Source organism: Lithobates pipiens, unplaced genomic scaffold (genome assembly GCF_037356315.1).
Source record: "Lithobates pipiens isolate NorthernLeopardFrog02 unplaced genomic scaffold, aLitPip1_a1.2 Scaffold_13, whole genome shotgun sequence".
Taxonomy (NCBI): Eukaryota; Metazoa; Chordata; class Amphibia; order Anura; family Ranidae; genus Lithobates; species Lithobates pipiens.
Window position 1 is genome coordinate 167,657,359 of NW_027507718.1, and position 18,113 is coordinate 167,675,471.

The 18,113-nt window shown below is 44.4% G+C and overlaps 1 protein-coding gene across 4 annotated transcripts in view; it reads left to right on the forward strand.

Moving 5' to 3' along the window:
* Nucleotides 1-18,113, forward strand: part of BTBD2 (BTB domain containing 2) — a 238,352-nt gene that overhangs the window by 47,254 nt on the left and 172,985 nt on the right. For all 4 annotated transcript variants that reach the window (XM_077475821.1, XM_077475820.1, XM_077475819.1 and 1 more), the window contains exon 2: nt 9,160-9,279. In XM_077475821.1, the coding sequence (XP_077331947.1) occupies nt 9,197-9,279 (83 nt within the window). In that variant the 5' untranslated portion in view covers nt 9,160-9,196. The remainder of the gene's footprint in view (nt 1-9,159; nt 9,280-18,113) is intronic.

An 18,113-nucleotide genomic window follows, 5' to 3' on the forward strand; every position in this document is an offset into this window, starting at 1 on the left:
CTTTAGACTTGCAGAGGAGGTCCTGTGCTGCAATCGCGGCAATACCTCATATGGGGGTGGGGCCCTCATTCGTTTTTTGTATTTGGTTGTTGGCATGGATGCAAGATTATGTTCCAGGAGCTAAATCATCACCTCTAGCATAGGGATGATATCTGGGGCTCTCACTTACTCAGGTTCCCTGGGAACCTGTAACATCCAAGCAATAAGTTTGAAATGGCTTTTGCAAATGTTAACATTTAAGACTGGGTTCCCCTGCATCCAATTTGCATAGCAGGACAATGTGACTGGCTCTCTGGATATCTGCGGAGCGCTCTGCACTGCTGTGCGTCTTTGGTTCCGTTTTCATGGCTGAATTTGGGCACAGATTTGGCCCTGAAGGAATGTTGTGAATTGGGCTGGGTTCATACTGGTATGACATACGCTCCGAATTGGGGAGCACATGTCGCATGACGTGTGTAAATCAATGATTCCCTTTTGAGAGCTGTCTTAACTGGTTTGACGCAAGTCGGTCTGACTTTGAAAAAGGTTCCTGCACGACTTTTGGTTCTATTTCAGCCCATTGAATATCAGTAAAGACTGATCCTTGTCCTAACCATCTGGCTTGTGAGCTCCGACATGGTGATTACAGCAGCAGTAAAAGGAAATTATCTCACACTGGGATTGTTTTGATTGGTCAAAGGACAAATCAGACTATCTCAAAGTAAAATCTTATTTTGTTCAATTCGGATGGAAGTAAGATCCATGTCGCAGGGCAAAGTAGGATGAGTCATACATTTGTCGTACCAGTGTGAACCCAGCTTTAAAGGACATGTTGGTCACGGGACTACAGAACTATCTGCACTTCTGTGACCTGTGTTCCGCTAACAGAGGACTGCTAAAATCAGCTGCGACGGACATCACTCATCCTTTCCAGACTCTGGGGGGGGGGGGGGATCCCAACTGTCGGGATCCATCCAGATGCCTGATCGACAGCCTGATTGTCGCTCCCACCACCTCCACAGCCTAGTTCTCCAGTGAGTTCTTGAGGGGTAGAGCAGAGAGCTGGTGACTTGCCCTCACCAGCTCTCTACTCACTGAATTAAAATGAGGAGTTGACTTGGTCTGCTGGCAGATTGCAGGGGAGCCCTTGTGGGCCAGATGAGGAAACTGTTTATTAAGTGGTGAAATACCAAAAGTTGGTCCTGTCGATGGCAAGAACTATTGCTTCAGAGGGAATATTGACTGTATAGATTCTAGTGGTTTAGGTGGGAATTTAGAGGGTAATTCCACTTTTGTGAAGAATATACAGTTGTGACTCAAGTCCTATTGAAAATGAATGTTACCAAAAATTAACTTTCCTTTTCAATCTGTAGCTCTTAATTTTTTTTGTAAAATGCAATATGGCTTCCTGGAGGTTTTCTGTACACAGAATGTGTACAGAACACTCCCAGGAACATAATCTCCTGCTTGTGTGATTGGCTCACTGATTTTCTCAGAAGTATACACTAAGATGCAAGTCAGACTTCAGACATGGCCTGCAACAAAAATCAAATTTTTGGAGATATACTCCCAATAGGAAATCAAGCTTAAAGGGATGTAGACCCTGCAATTGTTTTCCTCATTCGAGCCCTGCAGGTACAGCAGCTGATTGAGAATTATAAAACTATCCCCATCCCGCATTTACCACATGGGTAAATACTAACAGTGATTTGCTTATATTCACTGACCGACACAGCTCCTCTCTGTAACTAAATGGGTTGTATAGCCTGCCATTAGGAGAACTAGGCAAAATTGTTACACAATACATAGAACTTTTAATCCCGCCCCAGGGGGTGGCAGACCCTGTGCTATCGACCCTCCTCACTGCTCCCTGCAGCTTCAGTTTTTATTTTGCCTAGTAAGGAGAATGACATAGGAACCCTGCGGGCCCTCTCGATCCACGTTTTTTCTGCAGTTTTGATGTTTTTTTTGCGCAAAATTAAAGATCCTGGGATCTTCCATCAACGGCTGGGTGACAGGCTGGTTAATAATATCCTTGTAGTCTCCCCAGTCCAGCCATCGAGCATGAGCAGGCCACAGCTAAGACTCGGCAGGCTACGACATGCCTCAGCTCCAGAGGTGGTCGGTGAGCTTCAATGACCGTGCTACTGCTGTCTGGATCACAGTATACCGGCCCAACAGCTACCCTGTAACTGCGCAGGAGTCGGTCTGTGATGGAATGTCTCCCACCTCTTCAGGACTGGTAAGTACGGCTCTCCCTGCCTCGGTGGGGTGAGCAGCTGGGCATTCCCTGGAGGGTCGATTCGGGGGGCCACCTCACCTCCATATCTTCTCTCCCAAGTCCCTATCACCCCTCCTTCCCCCCTCTGAGGGGGTTGGCTGCATGCACTGGGGGCGGTGTGTATGTGTTCGCTGGTTTCTCACCTGTGTGCGGCTGGCGTTGGTCCTGGTCCCGGTCTGGGGGGGTCCCAAATGTGTTTGTGGAGGAGGTTCTGGCTGTAGGCAAGCAGCACATTTCTAGTTTTGTTCTATCACCGCATGGCGCTGTACTAGCAGCCATCTTGGATGTGGAAAAGTCTGTATTCCCCTGGTGAGCTTCAGCAGCCATCTTCTTTAGGATCTCCTATTTAGTTACATTGGCGGACATTTTCTTGAAGCCTGAGCGCTCTTTTCACCACAGTTCTCTTGTAGCAGCATTACATGTGCTCTCAATTGCTGTTTCCTGTGTCCACTGTGTGTACAGGACGCTGGATGGCTCCTTGCTGAACGCTGAAGCTAGCTCTACAGAACGTTTAAGATGTGGGAAGGAGGGTTTTTTCCTCTTTGGAATGTCGCCCCCCCCCCCCCCCCCCCCCACAGCTTCACTCCAGGAGGCAGGAGGTGTCACTCTGCTGCCGCCATTACAGTGGTTCTCATCTGGCGGCTCTCCTCCGCCCCAGCCTTCCACATGCAATCCAGTCGGATTGTTGCTCGCTCGCGCAGGAAAACGACATCTTTGAAAAAGTTGAGGGGGCGGGTCTTAGCGACGTTGGCATGCTTCAGTGTCCACAACACGGGCTATGTAGTTATAAAGTGCACCTTTTTTTTCAGGTGCATACAGCTGAAGAAGGCTCACAGCAGACGGGTGGCATGTGAGTGTTGGTTGACACAGGCATTCACAGGGCACGTTTACTTATGCATTAGGCTGAGATTAACAGCAGTGACAGTTGCTGGACTATTGCTCAGCAGTAGGTGCATTTTTTTTATTTTTTTGCTAGTACCTTTTCGTTTTGTACTCCGTACTATGACCAGAGGGGGTGGTACAAATACCACAAAAAGCAAGGGAGCAAAGGGGGTCACCCTATGGACCCCCCTCTGCAACACCATTCCCCCCCACCCGTGAAAGATCTGGGGAGGCTGGTCAGAGTGAGCCATCAGGGGCTGCAGTTGCTTCTGACACTTCAGCCCCTGTCTATGTAACTGAGGAGGTTTTCTCCTCAACTATCAGTGGATTAGAGGAAACGTTAGCGGCTTTAACTGCATCTTCAGAGTGAAGGAAAACCCTTTAGGTCCCCTCCTACCACCTAGGATCCTCAAACAGGAACTGTGGGAGAGGGGAAATTCTGAGGGATCAAGTGGGGAATGACCTTCTTTAGCTTCACATTCTCTTACTGAAATGGTCCACTCCACATTTAAGCTACCCTTAACTGAGTTTGTTGAAAAGCCCACTTCTTGTTTGTGTTCACTAAAGCCACCTCAAGCTTTGCATGCCTTTCCTGTCCATTCGTTGCTGGAAAAGCTTATGTATTCTGAGTGGGATCACCCAGATAAGCATTTTATTTTATTTTTTTCCCTTCTAAAACGTTTTCAACACTTTATCCTATGGAGGAAAATTTCACTAAGATGTGGAGTATACCAGCAATTGATGCTGCTATATCCTCTGTGAATAAAAGTTTGACGTCTCTGACAATGCACAAATGCTTAGGGATCCAACTGATAAACGATTGGAATTCCTGTTAAACATTCCCCCCCCCCCCCCCGGCAGGCTCAGTGGCTCAACCTGGAGTGGCGGCAATTGGGGTAGGTCAGTCCTTGAGAGACCATTTGAAACAGGTGCTCAAGGTTTTCCCTAAACAGCAGACCCAGGAGTTAGCCGAGCTGCCAGCTGCTTTGTGTTTTTTCTATTCACGCAACAAGATTCTTTTCCTCGAACCTCTCGCCTTAAGATTGGGTTGGTACATATGCGTAGAATCTTATAGTTGGAAAGTTGGTCAGCCGAAGCGCCATGCAAAAAGCTCTTGACTGGTTTTCCTTTCTGTGGTGAAAAGCTGTTTGGGGATGATTTGGACAAATATATCCAAAAAATATCAAGTGGGAAAAGTACCCTTTTGCCAATTAAGAGAGAATAAAGGTCCCTCATTTAAACGGGCTCTTTCTCCAGTCACAGCGGCCTCCACCATCTGGTTCAATGGGTAAACCTCAGGGTCAACTCCAGGGACAAAAGAAATCCTGGGGGAGGAAACCCACAAGATGCAACGCTAAAGCCTCTTTTGAAGGAGCACCCCCGCTCGTTTAAGTGGAAGGAAGACTTCTACAGTTTTCAAGGGTCTGGCAGGAAGAATTTAGAGACAGACAGATGGGTGGTCTCCACAATAGCTCTAGGTTAGAAAATACAAACTAGAGTTCTGAGAATTTCCGTCTCCTCGTTTCCTCAGGTCAAATGTCCCCAAAGATCCAGAGAAAAAAAGCCTTTCTAGCGTTAGGCTGACTTTTGTCGCAAAAAGTGATCATGGTCTTCCCCTTGGAAGAGCAGTTTTATTCAAACCGTTTCATGGTGCCAAAACCTAATGGAGATGTCAGACCCATTCTAGATCGGAAAGATCTAAACCGGTTCCTAAAAATTCATTCTTTCACATGGAATCAATCCGATCGGTAGTCTCTATCCTACAAGGAGGAGACCTTCTGGCATCAATCGACATAAAGGATTCATACATGCATGTACTTATTTTCCCCGCTCACCAGAAATATCTGCGTTTTTAAGTAGAAAAAATTAATTTTCAGTTTGTAGCCTTGCATTTTGGTCTAGCTACTGCACCTCAAGTGTTTACAAAACTTCTGGCCCTTCCTTAGGCCTGATTAGGGACTTGAAGTATAACGATAATCGCATACCTAGATGACCTACTCTTGATAGACCAGTCGGTAGCCCGCTTAGGCCAAACCATGGTCACCACAGTCAACTACCTGGAATAACTAGGTTGGTTGGGTCCTCAACCTAGAGAAATCGTCTTTAAAACCAGTAAGAAGATTAGAGTACTTTAGTATGGTTATAGATACAGCCCAGAAGAGGGTGTTCTTACCCCAGGCAAAAATCGGCGCCATAGAGGAGCTGTTTCAGGTGGTCAGGGCAAAGAAGGATCCTTCTATCCGACTTTTGTATGAGGTTGTCAGGGGAGATGGTGGCTTCATTCGAAGCAGTTCCCTATGCTCAGTTTCATTAGAGATTGCTGAAAAACAGTATCCTGTCGGCCTGGAACAAGAAGATCCAAGCACTAGATGTTCTGATGTATTTGTCGCCAAAAGTGCACCAGAGCCTCAGTTGACGGAGGATACCCGAGAATCTGCCGAAGGGGAAATCCTTACCAGTTACCTGAAAGGTGGTAACAGATGCCAGCCTTTGAGGTTGGGGAGCAGTCCTGGGATAGGTGTCTGTCCAAGGGAAAAGATCCAGAACCAAAAGCACCTTGCCCATCAACGCTCTAGTGAGATTCGCGCAGTGTACCTAGCACTAAGGGCCTGGACATTCAGGTTGCAGAATTCTCCTGTCAGGATTCAATCCGACAGTGCTGCAGCTGTGGGTTATATCAATCACCAAGGGGGCACCAGAAGTCAGGCAAACCATATCCTAGCCTGGGCAGAAAAGCATGTGCCGTGCATATCGGCAATCTTCATTCCAGGGGTAGAGAACTGGCAGGCGGACTAATGTCGTCAGCAATTGTTCCCGGGGCAATGGTCCCTTCACCCTGACGTCTTCCTGGTTATATGCCAAAGATTGGGGATCCTGGATGTAGATCTGCTTGCATCCAGGTTCACCAACAAAGTCGACAGCTTTGTGTCAAGAACAAGGGATCCATTCGCATAATGCGTTGGTGACCCTGTGGGATCAATTCTCACTGATTTATGCATTCCCTCCTATTCTGCTACCTCAACTTCTTCGCAGGATCCAGCGGGAAAGAAGTCTGTAGTTCTTGTGGCCCAGAAGATCTTGGTATACAGAAATGGAAAAGATGGTGGTAGGGGCCCCATGGAATAACTAGGTTGGTTGGGTCCTCAACCTAGAAAAATCGTCTTTAAAACCAGTAAGAAGATTAGAGTAGGCTCAGTGATATTATTTTGATTAATGCAAGGAAGCCAGCTTCCAGAGTAATTTTATTATAGTCTGGAAGGCATGTGTTTCCTGGTGTGAATCCAGGGGTTGGCATCCTAGAAAGTATGTCATAGGTAGAATTCTTGTATTTCTGCAAATGGGGGTAGAGATGAAGCTGGCCTTGAGTACTATCAAGCGCCAGGTCTCTGCCTCATCAGTATTGTTTCAACGTCCACTTACTTCGCATTTTTTGATCCGAAGCTTTATACAGGGGGTAATGCAGCTTAATCCACCTGTTGGAGCACCCCTGAACCCTTGGGACTTGCATTTAGTTGGATGTAGTGAGAGCCGTCAAAATCTATTTGAAGGCGACTGCTCAGATTCGGAAAACATGTTTTGTTTGCGTTGCCTGAAGGTCCTAGGAAAGGACAGGCAGCGTTGAAATCTACTATTGCCAAATGGATTTGACAAGTAATTATTCAAGCTTATGGTTTGAAGTAGAAAGTTCCACCTTTTTCAAATCAAAGCACACTTCACCAGGGCTGTTAGTGCTTTGTGCGCAGTGCATCACGAAGCCTCCATGGCTCAGATCTGCAAGGCTGCAACTTGGTCTTCAGTCCATACATTCACCAGATTCTTTAAGGTGGCTGTAAGAAGGCATGAGGATATCGCCTTTGGGCGCAGTGTGCTGCAGGCAGCAGTATAGGTCCTCAGGTCTGATTGCACCCTACTTTTTGTATTTTGTCCCCTCCCGTCAGGTGGCATTGCTCTGGGACATCCTGCACAGTAATTATTGTGGCTCTGTGTCCCGTGATGTACTATAAAGAAAATAGTATTTTTAGAACGGCTTACCTGTAAAATCCTTTTCTTGGAGTACATCACGGGACATAGTTTCCTCCCCTCTTTTTGGTTACACATATATTTCTTTGCTACAAAACGGAGGTGCTCCTGATAAGGGGAGGGGTTATATGGGGAATTGAACTTCCTGTCTAGGGTGTGCCTTTGTCCATCACCTAAAGGTGCCATATAACCCATACAGTAATTGTGTCCCGTGATGTACTGCAAGAAAAGGATTTTACAGGTAAGCTGTTATAAAAATCCTATTGATCCATTTTGGAATCCAGCTGTACCATAACAACAATGCAAAAAAAAAAATTAATGCTGAATACTTTCTGGATGCACTGTATGTAGAATTTTTTTTCATCTGTGTATCACCAGATGCTAGTGACTTCACTAGGTATGGTTTTCAACCACGTTAAGAAAAGCCTAGATTGCACCAGTGAGAGCAGTGTAGGGAAAGGCATTATTACGAAATGGCAGCTACATAGAATAGCAACAAGCCATATAGTTAGAAAGTAAAATGTTCTAACTCTAGATTATAATCAGAAGGAAAAAGTTAGTAATAGTGCCATCTTGATGCTATAGCCCTTTTTGGCAGGCTGCTGTAGCAGATAATCAAAAACAAGGTGTGCCCTTTGGCACACAAGTTAAAGAGGACCTGCAAAAAAAAAAAAAAAAATCAGCATCTACAAATACTGCAGCTGCTGACTTTTAATAAATGGACACTTACCTGTTCCAGGATCCAGCGATGTCGGCAGCAGATGACGAGCAATCAATTGTCTCTCAGCTGGCCACGCCGCCATCCTGTCGGGGAATAGGGAAGTGAAGCTTTGCGGCTTCACTGCCCGCTTCCCTACTGCACATACGCGAGTTGTGCTGCGTGTCTCCACTGGTCCCCGCTGTGTCCTGGGAACTGTAGGTTTCCAAGAACACAAGGCGGGGGGGGGGTTTGGGCATCTGCGGCTAGCTTGTCCCGGAAGTGGGTGCAGAGTATCTTCTTTTTCCTTTTTTTTATTTGCTAAATCATTTTGTATAATAAAACAATTTGTTTTCCTTTTTAAAATGTTTGTTTTTAATTTCTCTTCATCCCTTATTACAGCTCAATGTTTCCTCGTTTTTATATTCATGACTACATGATATTTCTGAGACAATAGTCTCCTCCTGATTTATGTGTGAGGGCGACAACCCAGTTGTTGTTAGACAAGGACCCTAAAGCTACTTTCACACTGGGACATTGGGCGCGTTGGCAGTAAAGCAACGCTATTTTTAGCAGCACTTTACCAAAGTTTTTGCGGGGGGATTTTAACCCCCGCTAGCGGGCAAAAGGGGATTAAAACCGCCTGCAAAGTACCGTTTTGGCAGCGGTTTTGGCAGCGGTTTGGCGACGCTGCCCATTTATTTTAATGGGCATGAGCACTTTAGGAGCGGTGTACACACCAATCCTACATGCAGCTTGCAGGACTTTTATTTTTATTTTTATTTTTTAATCATCCTGCCAGCGCACTGCTCCAGTGTGCAAGCACTCAGGCTTTCACACTGGAGTGAGAGGATAGGCTCTGTGCAGGCGCTATAGTGCCTGTAAAGCAGCCTAATGACCAAGTGCGTGGTCGTGTTTTTTTTTTTTTTTTTTAAGTTGCATTAGATTACCTTTTTAGTACAAGATAACCTTTAATGAATGGAGCTAACCTTGTCTGATGCACACTTTTTTTTTTTTGTCCTTGTTCCAGCATCTTGACTGGCTTTGCTGGACACTGCACAGACTTGCTTCTGAAAACAACCTGGTCCTTTTCTGCCTGTGCGCTCATAATGGTCTCCAGCAGTCCTGCAGATTTTTGCTTTTCCCATAGGACAAAATGGGGCTGCGATATATATTTTTTTTATATTACGCACATACTTTAAGGAATAGTTATGCATTTTTGTACAAATTCATATTAGTGTTATATGAACTGGAGTTAAGTTTTATTTTCTTACCCATTTTTATTTTTACATCCTTGCAGGTTTGTTTTAGCAGTTGGAAGTGCTGTCTTTGATGCTATGTTTAATGGTGGTATGGCCACAACATCCACAGAAATTGAACTACCAGATGTTGAACCAGCTGCTTTTCTTGCGTTGCTAAAGTAAGTGGTAAATGTCAGTTCTTTTCCCTAAACATGTGCTTCTTTTTAACAATGTTTGTTATTTAACCATGGGTTAAAGCTGAACTCCAGATACAAAAACTGTAATTTTAAATATATTCCTTTTTTTTAATAGCCAGATTGGATATCAATCCAATCCACTTTGTTAGCAACAAATGCCCGTGCATTGCCAGTTATTACTTTGTAAGTATTACTGACATCACTCTGCTGTAAATAGTCAGAGTAGAGAGCAGAACTGTGGAAGGGTTTCAGCAGGTCCACCTACAGGCTGCCTGCAGAAAACGAGAGGAGGAAGCACATACATGACCAGTCACCTTGCGCAGCAGAGCTACAGTCAGTGTTTACTATCACAGTTACATAATTGGTATGATTGAATAAAGAAACTGGTCCATCAAAGTGCAACCTGAGTCGCTACTATTTTCTATATCCATGTACATTGTTTGCTAAAAGTGCATGGGTTTTTGTGTTTGTTTTTGTTTTTTTTATCAATCTATTCTCCCTGCTGACGCCATCAACTTTGGGGAAAAAAAACCTTTATGCAGTTTAAGATGTAACTACTTCTTGTGCAGTTTCCATTGTGAGGCCATATGCCTTTTTTACGGCCTTAGATGGTTTTCTCCCAATAAAACAGTGACCTTTTTAAAGATTTGTATATTGCGATCATATCATATCACCTCCTTTTTTTTTCTCCTGGGAGAATGTTTCATTTTTGTAGTCGTTCCTCTCAACTGAGGTTCTTCAGCCCACTTATTAACTTCCTTGCCATTCTCCGGACTCTCCAGTTCAAGGACATCTTTACTGAGGATTGGTGGCTAGAATGGGGACAGCATACTTAAGATGTTGCCAAGCCAGAGTTCTGTAAAGTGACAGTTCTAGTTTTATTTTCTGACTAAATACCCTCTTTAATGTATGCCCATAGTCTGCTGGCCCTGCTTGCTGCAGTTTGGCATTGCGTGCTATTGCTCAATCTGTGATCTACTAGGTCCCCAAGATCTTTTTCTGTTTCCCCCAGAGTTTCTCCCCCTAGTGAGTAACTTGCAAGCATACTTTTAGCTTCCAAGTGCATTTTTACATATTAAAACTGGTTTAATTTTAAATGGTTTGTTTTGACCAAACTGGTCCACGCCAACCATTTATTTTAACTAACAGTTGCAAGTGGCTGGGAGTGCTGTATAAAACTGTACCTAGCTTCAGCTACATACAGCACTGTGTTCTGACAGCAGGGCAGGAATTTCCATCCTGCTCCCAGAACAAAATCGAGTCGGGTTAAGGGCTGCTCAACCATTCAGAGGAAGATTTGTATTTTTTTGAATGAATACAGTGCTTTTTCTGACTTGAATGAAGCAGAATTTGCGATGACATCAGTTCTCTTCTCCACATCAGGCAGTCAGAGGAAGATTTGTATTCATTCAGCGAGGCTACATAGTTTTTTCTTTTCTTGCATCAGGGGACACAGAGCCATAGTAATAACTCGATGGGTTATATCAGCATATCAGGTGCTGGACACTGGCACACCCCTTAAGGTGTGAACTTCCCCCATATAACCCCTCCCACTACTGGGAGTCCTCAGTTTTTTCGCCAGTGTCTAAGGTGTTTGGCACGAGTAAGGATGTATTGTACTGAGCTCCACGGGCAGTAATCCTTGATGAGAGCCAGCCATCCTGACCGGATCCGTTGTGATGTCTTCGTAATGGACTAAATGAATGGTACTCGGGCCTCGTAATCTGAAGACACAAGGTTTTGCTTGCGAATGCTTTGAGAGCTGGGCCCTGGGATCCAGTACTTTTTGGTAGTAAGGCCAATAAAAGTTTACTGGCAGGGTCCTGTCACAGGTCCAGGATTGTGGGTCAACCCGAGTGTTCCCTGGTTCCTGAAGGTTTCCTTTAAGGTCTCGGAGCCTACGGTGAAGGGCAAAGATTGGGTTTTTTATCTCTGATAAAACCCTGCTGCGAGGATAAGGTAGGGGAGATTTTCTCAGGAATCTCTCCTATGTATTGTGATGTCATGTCTGTGTCACCACTGGGGCACTGTATTGAGCACTCACCATTCTGACACTGGAAACAGCACATGCTTCCACTCTCCTCTCCTTTTAAGCCAGCTCGGACCCTCAGGTAAGAGAAAGGGTGGTCTGATCACTTCCTGGGCCCCCAGATTGGTGATTTTTTTTTTTTTTTTTTCTTCTTTGATGCCAGCCAGCTGCCTTATTCTTTTGGAAAGAAAAAAAAAGTAAGAGGATTTACCCCCCCCTGCCATGATGCAGGGCGCTTGCGCAGGAAACTTTCCTCCTTTTTGAAAAGGGAAGGGGGGGGCGCGGCTAACGGCATCAGACGCCGGCCACACATGCAGGAAGTATTTTAAGCTCTGTAAGAGAAACTGCTGCCTGGAAGTGGAGGGACAGAGCAGAGTGGTTGGCTGGTCAGGTTTAGTGACACAGGCATTACCCTTTTGACAACATTGTACTGTATTAGCTAGGATTAATAGCAGTTATTGTACTGTACTATAGCCTAGCAATTATTACATTCTTTTGCTGGTAGTGCCTCTGCTTTGTGCTGTAAGCTATGAGTGGCAAAGGGACCAGGAACTCCTCTAAGGGTTCTAAGGGGTTAATGGTATACAACAAGCTAAAAACCCTTCTTAAAGAATGTCATCCTCCCCTGAGAGGTAGATGGCTAGTCAGACGAGCCGTCAAGGGTAGAACACTTCTGTCCCTGTATATATCATACAAACAGGTTTTTTTTCTTCTACCATTTAAAAGATTATGGCTGATGTCTCTTCATAGTAGGACTAAACATAGCAGATTCCCGTCCCGTCCTGTCCTCAGTGCCCTTTTTGTTGAGGTGCGGGAGGCTGGGGATCAGGTAGATCTTACCAAATATTGGAAGATGCTTATTTTTTTTTTCCTTCTCTGAGGATCCTAACAGGGAGGGAGTAGCCTCACAAGTCAGGTGTTCGTCTACTCCCTTACTTAACCGTTTTGTTGCCTGCAGCACAGGCGCTTGAGGTATCTACCTCCTAATAAGGTTTATTTGAACCTCCCCCACCTGGGGATATTTTTTTCCTATTCATGCATAGCTTATGTATTCTGAATAGGAACATTTCTATGAAGAAATGGGGGGGGGGGGGGGGGGGCTTCTAGCTATTAATGCTGCAGTCACCTCAGTGAGCAGAGTCTCACATGTCCAGTGGATAATGCACTGATGTTAAAGGATCCAGAAAATTAAGGTTGGATTTTCCTTTTATGGACAGGAGGTCTTCTGCAGTTGGAGTATCTCAGTCCATTAACCCTTTAACGCCTGCTCCACTATTTTGGTGGAGCACATTTTGAGTCCCGCTAATGCATTGAAAAATGTGGACTCCAAAGGGTTCAGGAACAGGTTGTGAGATACCTGAAAGTCTGCATGATCAGCGGGCTCGACAATGGGCTGGTGTATTTGACGCACTGTGGCTCACAGATGCTATGAAGGACATGATTGTTTAAGCCTTATGGCTTATACTTGAACTAGTGCATTCTCGCACAGGTCCGTGCCTGAAATATTGATCAGCCGAAGCACCATGTGAAAACCCTTAGCCAGTTTGTGTCCCTTCCTGGGGTTACGGCTATTTAGAGTGAATAAGTACATCCAAAAGGGTAATGCTCTCTTTACCAGTAAAAGGAGGTTAAACGTGTCTCCTTTAATCGTATGGCCTCTCATATGCTTGGGGCATCTGCCTTTAGGCAGTCTCAACAGTCTCATTCGTCAGGAGAAAGTTCACAAGGGCAGCACCAGGATCTTGGGGGCAGAGAGCCCATAAAACAGAATGCTAAAGCCTTCTCATGGAGGAGCACCGCCACTCGTTTGAGTGAGGGGAAAGGTCCTGTGATTCTCAAGGTCTGGCAGGAACAATGTCAAGAGCAGAGAGATTTCTGCAAATTTTTCTGTGGGTTACGACTAGAGTTCCAAGAGCCGGATGGCTTTCGATCTGAGGGTCCGAGGTTCGGGTCCCTGTTTGCATGCTGCCTGTGGGGTCCTTGGCCTGCTGATGCGGCAGTCTTTATGCAAGAGTTTGTCTCCTCAAGAGAATGTTCTTAAGGATCCAGAGAAAAAAAGTCTCTCGTTCTCGCCTCCGGATCAGCTGTTATCCCAGTCGGCGATATCAGTTTCCCTTAGTGGAATAGGGGGTTTTCGCTCAAACCTTTTAGGTTGCCAGAGCCAAACAGAGGTAAGACCCATTCTAGGTCTTGGAGATCTGAATCGGCACTTAAACATCGATCTTTTCCTAATTCGATCGGCTTTGTCCATCCTGCAAGGAGGGAAGTTGAATATCTCCATGTGCCAAAGCTTCCTGCTTACTAGAAATTTATGCGGTTTGAAATTTAAAATGATCTTTTCAGTTGTGACCCTGCCATTCGGTTTAGCCACAGCAAAACAAGTGTTCTGAAAGATTCTGGCACCTCCTTTAGCCAGGTTAACGGCTCAAGGCTTAGCGGTCCTAGCCTATTAGAAGATATAATTTTAATAGATCATTCAGTCTCGGGTCTAAAACCGGAGTCTGATCTCAGCCGTAAATATCTGAAACCTCCTAGGTTGGATTCTCAACCTAGGAAGATTCTCCTTAAAACCATCAAGGAGATAACGGTACTCGGGGGTTGGTTATAGATACTATACAGAAGAAGGTATTCTTGCCCCAAACGAGAATCGGTTCTGTTGTAGGATTAATTCAATTTATCAAAACAAAGGAATTCCTTCATTCGGTTGTGCATGAGATTTTTAGGGGGTCTCCTTCAAGGCTGTCCCTTGCGTGCAGTTTACTCAGACTGCTTCAAGACACCATCCTGTTGGGCTGGAATAAAGAAGATTCAGGCCTAGTTTTTCCAATACGCTTGGCTCCCAACATAGGTCAGAGCCTAAATGGGTGTTTTTTTATCTAGCAAAAGGGAAAATCTTTCTTCTGGAAGGTGTTAACAGATGCCAGACTTCTAGGCTGGGGAGCAGCCCTGGAAGAAGATTCTGTCCAGGGGAGATTGTCCAGGTTAGAGGACCTTGCCTATCAACATTTTTTGGAAGTTTTCATGCAGTACATCTGGCCCTGGAATCTTGGCGTACAGACTACAGGACTGTCCTGACAAGATTCCATCTGACAAGGCCACAGAGTGGCTTGCATCGATCACCAGCGGAGGCACGAGGGGTCGTGCAGCACAAAGAGGTGAATAATGTTCTAGCTTTGGCAGAGCAGAACATTCCTTGCCTATAGGCAATTCTAATTTTTCAGGCGCACTACTTGAGATGCCAACAATTAGTTCTGGGAGAATGATCTCTTCACCCCGACATCTTCCTAGCAATATGTCAGATGGGGTATTCCGGACATGTACCTATTCGCGTCCAGATTCATTAACGAGATTGACAACTTTTATGTCTAAGGGGTCTGCTAGAAGGCGGAACAGATGCTTTAGTCTTCCCATGGGATCAGTTTTTCACTGATCTATGCATTTACTCCAGTTCTGCTACTAATGCATCTTCTCCGCAGGATTAAGCAGGAACAAAGGGAGGTGATTCTAGCTGCCCCAGTGGGTCCCAGAAGATCTTAATTTACCGAGATCATAAAGATGGCAGTGGGAGTGCTTCGGACTCTGCCATTATAGCCAGACCTTCTTGCACAAGGTCCGGTAGTTCATCCTACCTTACGGGAAAAGGTTTAACAGGTTTGACTGTTGAATCCCACTCTATGAAGATCGTGGGTGATCTCCTTTTTGGTAGTGTCTACTTTGTCTAATGCCTGGAAGTCGGCTTCCAGAATCACTTACTTTAGGCTCTGGAAGGCATAGGTTTCTTGGTGTGAATCCGGGCGTTGGCACTCCAGGAAGTTTGTCAATAGGCAGGATTCCTGATGTCCTGCATATAGGATCTGAAATGAGGCTGGCCTTGACTTCTATCAAGAGCCAGATCCAGGCCTTGTCGTTTGTCTTTTTCCTATGGCCTCTTGCTTCCCACTCTTGGTGCGTAACTTATTCAAGGGGTAACCCAGTTTATGCCCCCTTTTAAGGCACCTCTAAATCGTTGGGATTTGATTGGTCTTGTCGGCTTTGTTGAATCAGCCATTTGAACCTTATGAGAAATTCCCTTGGTTCTTTGACAAGAAAAGATCATCTTTTTTTCTGGTTGCCATTTCTTTTGCTAGAAAAGTATCGGAACTAGCGGCTCTGTCTTGTAAGAGCCCTATTTCGTCATGCATAAGGATGAGTTTGTTTTATGTCCTTCTCCCTGATTTCTTACCAAAAGTGGTAACAGGTTTTCATTTAAACCAAGATAATATTCTTCCTCGTTTCTCCCCAGGGCCTTAATCTGGGGAAGAGAAAGCATTACATTCTCGATTGTAGTAAGAGCCATCAGTCTACTTAAAGGCGACCGCTCAGGTTTGCAAAACACAGGTTTTATTTGTACTGCCAGAGGGTCCAAGATGTGGACAAGCAGCGTCAAGATCCACTATTTCCGAATGGATTTGTCAAAGTGATCAAGCTTCAACTTAAAGAAGAAAATTCTTCCTTCTCATATTAAGAGCACACTCATCCAGGGTGATTAGTGCCTCTTGGGTGATGTATCATCAGGCCTCCATGGCTCAGATCTGTAAGGCCGTGACTTTGGTTCATACTTTTTATCCGATTTTATCAAATTAACATTAAAGGTCATGAGGATATTGCCTTTGGGCACAGCATATACTGCAGGCTGCAGTATGAGTCCTCTGGCCTCCTGCTTTTTTTTTTTTCCCCTCTCCGCCTTCAGTTGCTAACTATATGGGATGTCCCATAGAAATATTACTATGGCTCTGTGTCCCCTGATGTAAGTAAAGAAGAAAATAGGATTTTTAAAACGGCTTACCTGTAAAATCCTTTACTTTGATGTACATCAGGGGACACAGAGGTCTCCCCCTTCTTATACACTTATATTGCTTGGCTATTAAACCTGAGGACCCCCAGTAGTGGGAGGGGTTATATGGGGGAAGTTCATGCCTTTTTTTAAGGGACGTGCCAATGTCCAGCACCTGATATGCCGATATAACCCATGTAGTTATTACTATGGCTCTGTCTCCTGATGTACATCAAAGAAAAGGATTTTACAGGTAAGCCGTTTTAAAAATCCTATTTTTTATTTTATTTTTATACAGCACTCCCAGACACTGCAACTGATTAATGAATTGAATAGATATATTGGACTGGTTTGGAGATCAGCTTTAAACATCTTCTATAAGCTGCCTACACCTCTATTTCAACTAGATGTTCTTTATCTATATCCTGTTGAAGGTATTGCCCTGCTTGGCTTTGTATCATCAGCAGACACCGAGATTGAACTATTTTTTTCCATTCGCTTTGTTTTTGAACAAGTTATACAGAATTAGCCCCAGGACAGAGCCTTAGGGCACACTGCTCACAACTCTAGAACATTCAGAAAATATGCCATTAATCCATACCCTCTGGATGCACTCTTGTAACCAGTTTTCTATTCAGGTATGTACAGTATCATTACATGAAGCTCCTTCACAAATGCAAAGTTTTTCAGGCTGTGCAGATATGAAAAATACACAGGCCACCGAGAATTAAGTAGGTTTACATATGTCTCTTGTAATATTTGCTTGGCCTGGATTTCAGCTTTAACTTTTGCCAACCATTTTATCAGCTGGTCTTAAAGTGGCTGTAAACCCCATTCAAGAAATTTTATCTGGGCACATATATCTGTAGTGTTTATTACTTCTCTCTCCAAAGCCCTAAGTCTCCTGTCTTTCTGCTGCTCTGTTCTTCTGTTAACAGACTTCTGACAAGCTCTTCTACAACCGAGATAAATCCAGGCTGAAATTTGTTTAGTGGATGGTGTTTAGAAATTAGCAGACAGTTCTATTCACAGCACAGCTCTGCACATTTCTCCCTTCCTCTGCCCATGTGGAAAGGAGGAGGGGGGGGGGGGGAAGCCTGTGCCCTTTCTCCAGTCAGCTGTCGCACGGTGTATGCCAAGAATCCGCACCCAGTGGTGGAACAGGAAGAGAAAATTCTAACACGATGTGTACTTTCTAAACTGTCTAGAAAGTTGAAGACAGCAGATAGACACGTAAAACTTATGTAGGGAGATTTGTTTCATCTGATTATCTGTTGAGGCTGTTCGCTTCACTGTGTATATGTGAGGGTTTACATCCACTTTACGGTTTTAATGGGAAATATGACCCTAACACTTAGTCATCAAGATTGACTGCAGATGCTGAGAATGAGCCCAGAGCTTTGCTTTTTTTTTTTTTTTTTTTTTTTTTAACTGGGTCTCAATAGTGTACATGTAATTCAGAGCAATAGTGTCGTTTTAAAGCATAACTCCAGTTATGAAAAGAAGAAAACCTGCCAATACGCAAGGAAATGGAAGATGGCCACACACTACAAGAGGATACTAAAAATTGCTTCTTTATTCCCAAAGATGACAAGTAAAACAGCATCAGATTCCAGGGATTTTAACACATTCCACACAAAATAGTGCTTGATCGTGATGATTAAGCACTGTTGTATGAAATGCATTTGCATCCCTGGACTCCTGTGCTGTTGTCCTCTTTTGGAATAAAGAAGCAATTTTAGTATCGTCTTGCAGTGTGTGGTTAACTTCTCCTATTTTCTTGGTTCACTGCGGTGATGAACCAGGTCAGGTACCCATTTTGGGATTTGAGTAGATATGATAGGCTTCTTTTCTTCACCTGGAGCTGTTTCTTCTATATTGTGTCCATGGCCCAATACTCTTTTTTCTTTCTTATACTGTTCCATGCAGTATTGTTTTCTGCCTATTTTTATTTTATTGTGCCCAGTTTATTTT